Here is a 14,293-nt window from a genome sequence, read left to right as displayed (position 1 = left end):
TGCTCTTATTTATTTCCTTAAAACTTATGCGTTAAAGCGAAAACAGTAGAATCAACATTCACAAATATTACTTTGCTCAAAAAAGGTTTGCTGAGTGTATTGTGCAGGCACCTTCTTTTTCAGAGGAGTCTCAAAGCTTTTCATCTTGTTCATATTCCTTGCAGTGGTTAGTTTGCAGGTGATGAAACAAGTTCACTGTCGAACTGCTTTCAACTGCAACATGTTTATGATGCCTTTTTTTATATTTTAAATTAATATCAGATGAAATTACAATTAGACATTTTTTATTATTTATGTCTGAGTGACTTACATCTTTTCAAATCCAAACCACCTTCATTAGAGTGAGGCTGATTCATGTCAAGGAAATAAATCTTCCAAGGTAGATTGCAAGGCTGAATGTATCTGCACAACCCATTCCACTTAGTGCAGAACTCCAATAAAACTAAGACCCAGGTTAATATTGATCAAACACTTTAGTTGTTAAAAATATATTATTATTATTATTGCTACAACTGTAATAATAATAATAATAATAATAATAATTAGCAGTAGTATCTGCAAAAAAGAGCCTAAAATATCTTTCACTGCGTTGGCACCAGTGCAACATAGACTCCCTTCATACAGAGTAGTGACAACTGAGAATACGGCACCATTTTGGGGCCAATTGTGCTGAACTGAATTGGACATTCGGCTCCGCACCTTGGAAAATCCTACAGCTAGCCAGGCCCCTGTAGTTGGTGCGGACCAAGGTAGCTTAGCCGCCGTTAGCTGTCCCCCAGCAGATCCCGAGCAGCCGGGAAAGCAAGCCGGCTGGGTGACTGTGAGGAGGAAGCGTAGTCCTAAACAGAAGCTCCCTGTACACCACCAACCCGTTCACATCTCTAACCGTTTTTCCCCCACTCGGCGACACACCCGCCGAGGAACAAACTCTGGTTATTGGCGACTCTGTTTTGAGAAATGTGAAGTTAGCGACACCAGCAACCATAGTCAACTGTCTTCCGGGGGCCAGAGCAGGCAACACTGAAGGAAATTTGAAACTGCTGGCTAAGGCTAAGCATAAATTTGGTAAGATTGTAATTCACGTCGGCAGTAATGACACCCGGTTACGCCAATTGGAGGTCACTAAAATTAACATTGAATCGGTGTGTAACTTTGCAAAAACAATGTCGGACTCTGTAGTTTTCTCTGGGCCCCTCCCCAATCGGACCGGGAGTGACATGTTTAGCCGCATGTTCTCCTTGAATTGCTGGCTGTCTGAGTGGTGTCCAAAAAATGAGCAAAGCTTCTGGGGAAAACCTGGTCTTGTTAGGAGAGACGGCATCCATCCCACTTTGGATGGAGCAGCTCTCATTTCTAGAAATCTGGCCAATTTTATTAAACCCTCCAAACCGTGACTATCCAGGGTTGGGACCAGGAAGCAGAGTTGTAGTCTTACACACCTCTCTGCAGCTTCTCTCCCCCTGCCATCCCCCCAATACCCCGTCCCCGTAGACACGGTGCCTGCTCCCAGACCACCAACAACCAGTAAAAATCTATTTAAGCATAAAAATCCAAAAAGAAAAAATAATATAGCACCTTCAACTGCACCACAGACTAAAACAGTTAAATGTGGTTTATTAAACATTAGATCTCTCTCTTCTATGTCCCTGTTAGTAAATGATATAATAATTGATCAACATATTGATTTATTCTGCCTTACAGAAACCTGGTTACAGCAGGATGAATATGTTAGTTTAAATGAGTCAACACCCCCGAGTCACACTAACTGTCAGAATGCTCGTAGCACGGGCCGAGGGGGAGGATTAGCAGCAATCTTCCACTCCAGCTTATTAATTAATCAAAAACCCTTTAATTCATCTGAAAGCTTGACTCTTAGTCTTGTCCATCCAAATTGGAAGCACCAAAACCAGTTTATTTGTTGTTATCTATTGTCCACCTGGTCGTTATTGTGAGTTTCTCTGTGAATGTAAATGAGTCCACCCACCACTTTAACCATACTTTAGATCTTGTTCTGACTGAAAACCCCCTTCTGTCTGATCATTTCTTAATAACATTTACATTTACTTTAATGGACTACCCAGCAGTGGGGAATAAGTTTCTTTACAGTAGAAGTCTTTCAGAAAGCGCTGTAACTAGGTTTAAGGATATGATTCCTTCTTTGTTATGTTCTCCAATGCCATATACCAACACAGTGCAGAGTAGCTACCTAAACTCTGTGAGTGAAATAGATTATCTCGTCAATAGTTTTACATCCTCATTGAGCACAACTTTGGATGCTGTAGCTCCTCTGAAAAAGAGAGCCTTAAATCAGAAGTGCATGACTCCGTGGTATAACTCACAAACTCGCAGCTTAAAGCAGATAACCCGGAAGTTGGAGAGGAAATGGCGTCTCACTAATTTAGAAGATCTTCACTTAGCCTGGAAAAAGAGTCTGTTGCTCTATAAAAAAGCCCTCCGTAAAGCTAGGACATCTTACTACTCATCACTAATTGAAGAAAATAAGAACCCCAGGTTTGGGTCTGTTGCTCTATAAAAAAGCCCTCCGTAAAGCTAGGACATCTTACTACTCATCACTAATTGAAGAAAATAAGAACCCCAGGTTTCTTTTCAGCACTGTAGCCAGGCTGACAAAGAGTCAGAGCTCTATTGAGCCGAGTATTCCTTTAACTTTAACCAGTAATGACTTCATGACTTTCTTTGCTAATAAAATTTTAACTATTAGAGAAAAAATTACTCATAACCATCCCAAAGACATATCGTTATCTTTGGCTGCTTTCAGTAACGCTGGTATTTGGTTAGACTCTTTCTCTCTGATTGTTCTGTCTGAGTTATTTTCATTAGTTACTTCCTCCAAACCATCAACATGTCTATTAGACCCCATTCCTACCAGGCTGCTCAAGGAAGCCCTACCATTAATTACTGCTTCAATCTTAAATATGATCAATCTATCTTTATTAGTTGGCTTTGTACCACAGGCTTTTAAGGTGGCAGTAATTAAACCATTACTTAAAAAGCCATTACTTGACCCAGCTACCTTAGCTAATTATAGGCCAATCTCCAACCTTCCTTTTCTCTCAAAAATTCTTGAAAGGGTAGTTGTAAAACAGCTAACTGATCATCTGCAGAGGAATGGTCTATTTGAAGAGTTTCAGTCAGGTTTTAGAATTCATCATAGTACAGAAACAGCATTAGTGAAGGTTACAAATGATCTTCTTATGGCCTCAGACAGTGGACTCATCTCTGTGCTTGTCCTGTTAGACCTCAGTGCTGCTTTTGATACTGTTGACCATAAAATTTTATTACAGAGATTAGAGCATGCCATAGGTATTAAAGGTGAATCATATTTATCTAATAGATTACAATTTGTTCATGTAAATGGGGAGTCTTCTTCACAGACTAAGGTTAATTATGGAGTTCCACAAGGTTCTGTGCTAGGACCAATTTTATACATGCTTCCCTTAGGCAGTATTATTAGAAAGCATTGCTTAAATTTTCATTGTTACGCAGATGATACCCAGCTTTATCTATCCATGAAGCCAGAGGACACACACCAATTAGTTAAACTGCAGGAATGTCTTACAGACAAAGACATGGATGACCTCTAATTTCCTGCTTTTAAATTCAGATAAAACTGAAGTTATTGTACTTGGGCCCACAAATCTTAGAAACATGGTGTCTAACCAGATCCTTACTCTGGATGGCATTACCCTGACCTCTAGTAATACTGTGAGAAATCTTGGAGTCATTTTTGATCAGGATATGTCCTTCAATGCGCATATTAAGCAAATATGTAGGACTGCTTTTTTGCATTTGCGCAACATCTCTAAAATTAGAAAGGTCTTGTCTCAGAGTGATGCTGAAAAACTAATTCATGCATTTATTTCCTCTAGGCTGGACTATTGTAATTCATTATTATCAGGTTGTCCTAAAAGTTCCCTGAAAAGTCTTCAGTTAATTCAAAATGCTGCAGCTAGAGTATTGACAGGGACTAGAAGGAGAGAGCATATTTCACCCATATTGGCCTCTCTTCATTGGCTTCCTGTTAATTCTAGAATAGAATTTAAAATTCTTCTTCTTGCTTATAAGGTTTTGAATAATCAGGTCCCATCTTATCTTAGGGACCTCATAGTACCATATCACGCCAATACAGCGCTTCGCTCTCAGACTGCAGGCTTACTTGTAGTTCCTAGGGTTTTTAAGAGTAGAATGGGAGGCAGAGCCTTCAGCTTTCAGGCTCCTCCCCTGTGGAACCAGCTCCCAATTAGGATCAGGGAGACAGACACCCTCTCTACTTTTAAGATTAGGCTTAAAACTTTCCTTTTTGCTAAAGTTTATAGTTAGGGCTGGATCAGGTGACCCTGAACCATCCCTTAGTTATGCTGCTATAGACTTAGACTGCTGGGGGGTTCCCATGATGCACTGAGTGTTTCTTTCTCTTTTTGCTCTGTATGCACCACTCTGCATTTAATCATTAGTGATTGATCTCTGCTCTCTTCCACAGCATGTCTTTTTCCTGATTCTCTCCCCTCAGCCCCAACCAGTCCCAGCAGAAGACTGCCCCTCCCCGAGCCTGGTTCTGCTGGAGGTTTCTTCCTGTTAAAAGGGAGTTTTTCCTTCCCACTGTCGCCAAGTGCTTGCTCACAGAGGGTCGTTTTGACCGTTGGGGTTTTTCTGTAATTATTGTATGGCTTTTGCCTTACAATATAAAGCACCTTGGGGCAACTGTTTGTTGTGATTTGGTGCTATATAAATAAAATTGATTTGATTTGAACTAACCTGTTTTCATCTTTTTTTTTTAATCAGTTAACCACATACAGCAACACATCCATGTACAGATACTATAAATATAAAAATAGATAAGCTATCAAATTTACAATTTATGATAATTTATTTAATTAAATATTTAAAACCTGACTTATGCTTGCTTCTGCAGCTCTGTAACGCCGTGTCATGCAATGACGTCGAAGTGCATGACAGTTTTAAAGTTCTCATCTTTATGCATTTTTTCTGGATTATGCTTTTTCTGGATTTGCCCCTCAACAAGCTTTTCTTGCTACAATCATAAACCTCCAAATCAAAGGTGTACAGTTTCCTCTTTTTCTGACTCTGGGATGTTAAATTGGTCATATTTGCGGACTGTTCTGCCAAGCATATTTGATCCATTATCAAAATGTAATCAGCGGGTGCACTGCAAAAACTATGGAAATATAACGGGAGAAGGAGTGAAACCAGAAACGTGAGAAATCACAGCCCTTTGCGGTGTCTGATTTGGTACACGTCAGGCTACAGGTCCTGTGCCTGCAGAAGTGATCATTTTGACACCGGTACCCACTTTCCTTGAATCAATGAGTTCAGAGCTGAACTTCATTTCGTACCTCTGTTACTGGGCACGTCCAGACTGTTCTGTCCAGTACATGCAAGGGGTTTTTAAATGGAAATGCATTGTGGTTGGACAGGACATTTTGTCTGATGTGAGGGTAAATCTATTATACAAAAATCAGTTATATACAGTGTTTATTACATGGAAAACTATACAGAAGCATTAGGATTTTGTTTTTGTCTGGTGAGTGCGAATATCCGGTTTATACAATGACGGTTTAGGTGAGTTTTACTGTACATGGGACTGAACACTAAATTTACCTACCTTGTAAAGCTTGAAGATGTCAGCTTCCATCCCATAGGGCTGACTTTATTTTCCCAAATTTTTCTTCTGTTCAGATCTGAAGGGAATCTGTACTTCCTGAACTCCTTGTTATGTCTATTTGTGTGTCCAAACGCACAACAACCCAGCATTTTAGCAAATAAATAAATAAATAAGCTGAATTTACATGCAGATACCTTAACAGCAGATGCTATTTTGCCTCCAAGACAGCACCACCAGTCATGGGGCCTTTCTTTTTTTTCCACTTTGCCATGCTGCTACTCTCTGTATAAAGGAACTCTAGTGCAACAGGGTGAGATGACATAAAGCATAAAGCTCTCAGAGCTGCTGCACAAAAAAGCACACTAACTGTTGGCTACAATTAGCACTGATATAGCAAAAACATGGGGATGGGAATCCTGGTGTGCATACTCGACATCTTATACCAGTGTTTTGACAATACCATGAACCGGTATAGACCCCTACTCACAAAGCATATGTTGCTTAATCTTTAACGAGGGAAAAAGAGAGACAGCAGTGCAGAGCATCAACCAATTTTACTCAGGTAATTTAATTACTGTCAATTTGTTTTTCCTTCTTCTACTGTTGAATGGCTGAAAACAACCTGCCCCCAGTTCCTGTAGTTTGTATGAAAGCCAAACTATCCAAAAATTTTTTTTTTTCACCCTGCAAACATGATTCAGTTTGATCCGAATTGAGTCCTCCTTTTTTTGGCAGACCAAATGTTGGTCCTTTGGTGTGGACCGGGGTACAAAGCAGCTTTCATACCTGCTATTTTGATCCGGCCCAAACTGAAAAGTCCGAAGGTCTGGACCAAACCAGTTAAGTCTGAAAACTCTCTCACGGCGTATCCTCACAAAGTCAAGACCTGGGTATACTACAGCAACGCTGCAGACTGGCTTGATTTTGACCGACGTGTGCAGGCAACTGCATATTTGTCTGCCTCACTAGTTCCTGATCACCACGGGAGCCAATGACTTTCAGTAAAAGAAAGCACAGTAAAAAAGAAGACTTGAGTATAAATTTTCAGCCTGTCAGGGAAGCAACTTATCTTTCCAAAAATATAAATGCAACACTTTTACTTTTGCTCCCATGTTTCATGAGCTGAACTTAAAGTTCTAAAAGATTTCCTATATACGCAAAAGGCCTATTTCTCTCAAATATTGTACACAAATCTGTCTAAATCTGTGTTAATGAGCACTTCTCCTTTGCTGAGATAATCCATTACACCTCACAGGTGTGGCATATCAAGATGCTGATTAGACAGCATGATTATTACACAGGTGTGCTTTAGGCTGGCCACAATAAAAGGCCACTCCAAAATGCCACAGAAGTTGCACATTTTGAGGGAGCATGCAACTGGCACGCTGACTGCAGGAATGTCCACCAGAGCTGTTGCCCGTGAACTGAATGTTCATTTCTCTAACATAAGCTGTCTCCAAAGGCATTTCAGAGAATTTGGCAGCACATAACCAGCCTCACAACCACAGACCACCTGTAACAACACCAGCCCAGGACCTTCATATCCAGCATGTTCCAGATGGTCTGAGACCAGCCACCTGGACAGCTGCTGCAACAATCGGTTTGCAGAACCCAAGATTTTCTGCACAAACTGTCAGAAACAGTCTCAGGGAAGCTCATCTGCATGCTCTTCATGCTCATTGGGGTCTCAACCTGACTGCAGTTCATCGTCGTAACTGATGAAGAGTGGACAAATGCTCACGTTCGATGGCTTCTGGCCACTGACCAACTCTATGTGAAGGAGATGTGTTGCATCATGTAAGGCAAATGGTGGTCACACCAGATACTGATTGGTTTTCTGACCTGACCCCCCCCCCCCCCGACCCTCCTCCCCAATAAAGCAAACCTGAACATTTATTCCTAAACTGTGTTAACCACGACCACTAATACTAACCATAACCCCTAACCAGGCTGCACTACGTATGAATAGAATTTGTAATTATTAATATGTTTACATAAGAATAGCCACTTCCTTTGTTTAAAGCCGAAGTACTCATTGCGTGGCTCGCGAGCCAGATGCGGCTCATCAAGCTTTAATTGGTGGCTCGTATGGTAGCTTATAACAATATGGTAACACAGCCAATACATTTTTTCAAATGTGTTACATAAACATACAGTGAACACCGTGAGTCAACATTTTCAACCATGAACACTATCAAGAGGAAAAAGAGAAACCGACTGACCCATGTACATCTTGAATGCCTCACTGTGATTGCAACAACAAACTACAAATACAACATGAAGAAAGTCAAGGACATACATACCAGCTTCCGCTCATCCTAGTATTAAGGTAAATATGATTTAATTGAAAATGTATTGGCTGTGTTGTTTCTTTTTTTTTGTGGGATGTCCAGTTTATATGTATAAATGCACATTTGCAAAGGTGACTTGGTAAGTTGTCGTAAAAGTGGCTCTCCCCTTGATTTTACTCTGCCAATGTGGCTCTTGTGAAAGAAAAAAAAAAACAGTGAGGATCACTGGTTTAAAGTTTTATTTGGGTTTTCTGTGTGCTAAAATTCATCAGCACATGTTGATGGCTGGTGTAAACAACAGGCTCCATTTTCTCTTAGTTTGTCATCAAATCTGTTACCTGACTGCGGAAGTAAATTCACCCATCTTCTGTTCCCGTATGAGGTTGACTTTACAGAGCTTTTCATTCCATCAAAAACTCAACGCTAGTTGGTTGTTTTTTTTTTGTTTTGTTTTTACTGCAATGTACAAAATCAACACTGATGTACATAAATGCTGCAGTGTACACGATGGGCTTAAAGCACTATGGCCTTGCCAGTGTAATCTTACATAACTGGTTGATGCTCACTTGGTTTGTGCAACCTGAATGGCATCGTTAGGGTGGGGACTAAAGAAACATGAATTCCAACAGCCTGGGCCTTGCAAATATTTGTTTTTGCATTATGAATAATGCAAAAAACAAAAACAAACAAAAGACATATAATTAAATGGCATATGGACTGTATTCATATGTGCTTTTGAATCTAATGCACATGCTCAAAGCACTTTACAATGATACTGACTTTCACCTAGTCACACTCACAAAGTGGCCAACTGCAAACACAGAACAATTTGGGATTGAGGATTTTGCTCACCCTATCACCCTAGTGATATTCCTATCTGGTCAGAGAATTCAACCTATGACCTTTTGATCAGAAGCACTCTTGTGTAATACACCACATCCACCATTACTAATTAATAGTTTTGCAATTAATCAAAGACAAACAACAAACTTTTGTTATATCGCCCCTAATCAGAGGATTTGCATCAATATATCTTGCATATATCTGGGTTTAGACTACTGACTAGCTAGACGAAGCAATTATTGTCTGTGGGGAATTCACATTTAAAAAAAATTTCTTACATTTTATAAACTAAAGGCTTAATCTTTAAAATAACCAACCGTGAAAACATTCCAGTTACATCCCTACAAAATATAGTATGTGAGTCATTAAAAATATTAAAACAATATGTTGGGTTAAACAATCTTTTAAATTCCATGTTACAATCAGATTATTGCGTGACAGCACAACAGCTGTTGAGACAATGTCAATGGTAAAATGTACTTTATTTAATCAGACACAAGGCGATATAACACGCCAAGACATCTATTTCAACCATGTAAGGCACAAATGAGACACTACCATTAACAATATCTAACTTGTTAGCCTCCGCCTCGTTTAGCTACTTTATATTCAGCATCATCCAATATGACTCGTCAGACACTGCCAGCCGAATTAAATAAACAAATATATGAATAAATAAAAATAACAATTAAAAAAAATCACAGTTAAACGGGGCGACTTTGATCTAATGGAGATAGACATGGTTAGCTAAATCCCTGATATGCAGCGCCATGACGCTGAGAGCGACAACAGGCGATGCCCAGTCAGTCCAGGAAAAACACGTCGAAACAAAAGCCGGACACAACTTACCGTTACCAACAGACACCGAACCGAACAGGGCCAGCAGCGTAACGATGAATTGTCTCACAGCCATTTCTTCTGAATTCCCATCTCTCCGCAGCGAAATGCGTCCAAAAGTGAGTCGTTATCAACACGATCAAACCTGAAACACAACCACAGCGCGACCGCACGCGCCGCACCGCCAGATACGAGCGGCCAGTGACGTGTTCAAAGGGGCATGCCCATGCCTGAAGGGGCGGGGGAATGTGTGCTTATAAATATAAACAAATCAGCAATTTTTCATCTAATTTAGTCCTTGTTTCATCCACTGTACCAAAGAATTCCTTAATGGCTTCCCTTTAAAACTGCATCAAATTTGGACACCCTCACCAAAAAGAAGTTTATCTAAGTTTGTTGGCAATACACCTGTTTTGAACTAAAAATAAGTATAATTTCAGTTTACTTATGTTATCAGATATATGCTTAACAGATTATACTTGAAGTATACTTTGTTTATGCTGACATTATATAAAAACAAAAATTCTGTACTTGGCCTACACTACTGCATACTTCATGCATACTAAAAAGTATGCATGAAAATCTCAGTATACTTGAGAAGCAATTGCCTTCAGGTAACACAAATCACATACTGTAATGTAGTATCATACAATCACATAAAGAAAGTCCTCAGCTCAAAACCCTGTCAGACTGGCACTTCATCCAAGTTGCTTGGGTATACTTTTATATACCAAAAAGTGGGCCGCTTTAGTTCCAAAGTGTAACGAGGAAGTAAACTTGAGGCTTACTTAAAGTGTAGATAACACCAAAAAAATGTGCACAAATAATCTCTAAAATGATGAAATGTTGATATTTTAAAAAAATCCTGAACAATAAAAGTCGGTAAGTGCACATGTGAGAGAGATGAGATTTATTGTCATTGTCATTACACGAGTGCAACAACAACGAAATTACAGTTACACTCCAATTACCTCAGACAAGATACAGCAATTAATCCACAATTACTTGTTTACCGTAATAATGGCACACATCAGAATTAAAGACAACACATATACATTTGACACTGTTTATGTGCTCTAAACTTGAAGCAATCCGTCATCCGAATTGAGGAAAAGTGGGTGAAGGCCGCAGCAGGAGGGGCCTGCGCCGCCCCTGTAAAGGAAAAACTACAGCTGTCTGAAGCCTGCGCTCTATTTCAGCCCTCAGCTGCGCCATATTGTTGCTACGTCATCACCGGAACGCCACCTGTTGATTCATGCCCATATCATCTGTAAACACGGCGGAGGTCGAGCTGATTTTGGACGACTTTTTTCTAGTGTGGAGCTTTTTTTGAGTCCAGTCTGAACGTGTGTCTGAATAAGCTGTGGGGGACACAGCTTTACGGGTTTGAGCCTTATTTAGAAGACAATGAGGGAGAAACTTGGAGGAAAACCTTCAATGTGACAAGTGACGATATTGGCAGAATTCAGAAGACAGTATGTTCATCATAAAATAAATGAATAAATAATACAGGCGATTTAGGCAGGAGATTATACTTTTTTGCCAGCTCTTTGGTCTAATTAACTGATTAAAAAAAATAGTTTTGGCGATGGTGTGGATTTTTTTTATTTATGATTTTTTTTCTGAGAAAAAGGTACATTCAAATCTGAAAAATCTCACAAGGGACTATCATATATATATATATATATATATATATATATATATATATATATATATATATATATATATATATATATATATATCAGCTATTTTTAAAATAAATATTGTTTCCTTTTTGAATAGCGTAACATTATTAAATATTAAAACCATTCACACAAGGAGAAAATAATATAGTCTTACCTGTCCATTTCAGTGACATCATCTTAATTTTGATGAAAACGTGTGAAAATAATTTAATTTGTTGTCCTGGCAGAAGAAAAGTCCATGATGGTATGCGTCTCTGCTGTACTGATCCACGACAACACGGTCTGCTGTACGTGTAATTTGTTCATTGCGTCTGCAGCTGATGGTTCGAGTCTCTGCTGTGAATGGATCCTCTTGTTCCACAGCAGGCCGCTTTGCGTTTCAAGTGAAAAACTCATAGCGCCTCATCTCCTCCTAACATGTCAGTCTGCACACGACGAAATTCCCATGATCCCAAAACAATAAAATCAAATAAAATAAAGTGAAAATAGTCAGTTCTGCCTCCGTGTGGAGTGGAGAATCTGCACTACAGTCTCGTCAATATAAGTGTTTCCACCTGCTAATTGAAAAAGATTCTGCCGCCGAGAATAACTGTTCTGACACAGGAAACACGGTGCAGCTCTGACCCGATCAACTTGATGGAAACAGGTATGTCAGTAGCCTGTAAAAATCTATAAATTAATCCATGAATTAATGGGACAATTAAGATAAAGGTTCCGGAGCTGACGCCACTTCCTCCTTCTTCTTGTCCAATGTCAGCACGCTGGGAAGTTCCTGGTTTTTTAGTGGCGCGCAGTTCAAAATTCAAATATTTATCTCTTCAAGAACTGTGCACCAGGAAAGGATACATTTCAAGCTGTTGTTTAATTTTAGTCTTAAATATTCATGAAAACATGGCATTACGTGTCACATACACTTTAAGTTTATTGAATGAAATAAACTTTAAGTATATTTCTTTTTGGTAAGGGTACCCAGTTTGCCTGACTAGTATTTTACACCACGCTTGATGGGGTGGGGGAAAAAACTCAGCCATGTTTCAGTGCTGCTGCGCATGTGAAAAATAAGGAATACTTACAAAAAACAAACAAACAAAAAAACAGTTTCTTGGACGATCACATGATTCGTCAATCCGGCATTGTCTAACTTTTCATACAAGCAACAGTGGCCTCCAGTGGCATTCATGTCCCTGTGATTAGCTGTAAGGCTTCACAAGCAACTTGATAGGCCAAGTCTGCCTTTATTTTATTTTGCATGGCAAAACTGCCAAAATAGAAGGTCCTCACCTGTTTCTATCAGAGTAAAAAAAAACCTGAATATGTCATCATTTTTACAGAGTTGCATATGGAAATTTTGCACACTCACTGACTCCAATATGCTTAGCTAACTGCAGAGAATTTTACACTTCTTGTAAGCTAACATGATGCTGACTACATAGCACATCATAGGAGGACGCAACATTTTTGTTATTACAGTCATGGCAATATAGTGTTAATAAAAATTAAAAACGACAAATGTATACTGTACACGTTAAGAAGTTTGTGCTAGCTGATACAACTAAGTGATGGGTATTAGCAACCGTATTTACACAGTTGGTAGCATGACCTTTCAAGGTAATATCTTCTCAAGGGTCTCCACAGTTCATCACTTACATAACGAGAGTAAATAATCTTTAATTAACAACTGACTTGCATTTACTCAATGGACATCAGCAACACCAAATGGACAGGAGGCTAATGTACATGGCTAACTGCAAAACCTTTATTTACATACTGCTGGCTACATCACACTACTGTCTGCTATAAACTGTGCATTTACTCTTCACAAATCACCTGCAAAACTGTCTCCACCCCAACACACAAAAGTATGGCTTGATCGCGCAATTTAGCACTTATCTGTCATCATAGTAAATCGGGCCCTTAGTGAGGTAAACATTCATATTTACCACACTTCTTATGGCATTCTCACATGTTGACAGATGACAAAAAGTGAGTGTTTTTAGCTTGCCCTATATATGTATAGCACATGAAGGTGTTTAATTACTAATGCAATACTGGACCAATTTAAACTGTTTTTGTCCCAAGCAGTTTAAAAAATCCGGCAGTTCCCTTAAAATTTCATATTTATTGACACACACACACACACACACACACACACCATGGTTCTCCATTTTCTGCGGGCTGAGCAACCATCATTTCTCAACATTACACCCAGTGCGTGAAAACATCACACATTCAAGAAAGGTTGGTTTCTTGTTATTTATATATAAAGTGAAAGCTAAAAACAGATCAATTATATCACAATTATGATCCTTATCCTGGATAAGGAGACAAAGGTGAAAGTTTGTTCATTTTTGTTTGTGCATTAAAATAACATATACTGCCAATAACAACTGACATCTGTCATTTTATAGTCTGAGATGAAGTTTCATTGAGTGTACATAGAGGAAAAGGCCACATCTTCTCAAATTTGTTTAAATTATTTCATAAACAGATTTATGATTTTATCAATAAGCCCAAGTGAATCAAAGATACATTATTCAAGAAATAATGTGACGATTATTTCTGTTCTTATCCCAAATGAAAAGCATTAATAAATAATGGAAAGTCTCTAAGTATCTTAAAATAGACATATAGCAATAATATAATAATTTAATTGAATTAGTGTCAAATTAAACAAAAAAGGGGCATCCTGGAGCACTGCACTGAGAATATTCTTTCATCGTTACAGTGATATTTTAATCGTCAGTCCTATGATGACCATTTGTGAGACCAGTTAAGAGTGCTGCAAAATGTTATTCCTTATTGCAGCTGCTGCTTCTCACAACTACCACAATCACAGGTTTTAGTGAGGGAGTGTAAACTGTTATTTTTTACTAGATCCACTCCAGGGTTTCTCTCAGCTTGAGTTCCTGGACTGTCTGTACTCCTCTGTGCACTCCAGTAACACATCCAGCTGTCACTGATTGGGAATGTAGCTCAGGAAGGGCTCTAACCAG

The 14,293-nt window shown here is 39.0% G+C and overlaps 1 protein-coding gene across 1 annotated transcript in view; it reads right to left on the bottom strand.

The window, feature by feature from the left end:
* acvr1ba (activin A receptor type 1Ba) overlaps positions 1 to 9,816 on the bottom strand; it is a 52,921-nt gene extending 43,105 nt beyond the window's left edge. Inside the window, 1 exon segment of the mRNA XM_034172407.1 lies at positions 9,628 to 9,816. Coding sequence (XP_034028298.1) covers positions 9,628 to 9,691 — 64 coding nt within the window. The 5' untranslated portion in view covers positions 9,692 to 9,816.
* Positions 9,817 to 14,293: the final 4,477 nt, after the last annotated feature.

Source organism: Thalassophryne amazonica, chromosome 6 (assembly GCF_902500255.1).
Source record: "Thalassophryne amazonica chromosome 6, fThaAma1.1, whole genome shotgun sequence".
Lineage (NCBI taxonomy): Eukaryota > Metazoa > Chordata > Actinopteri > Batrachoidiformes > Batrachoididae > Thalassophryne > Thalassophryne amazonica.
The sequence above is the reverse complement of the archived record's forward strand: the minus strand, read 5'-3'. Positions and strand labels throughout refer to the sequence as shown.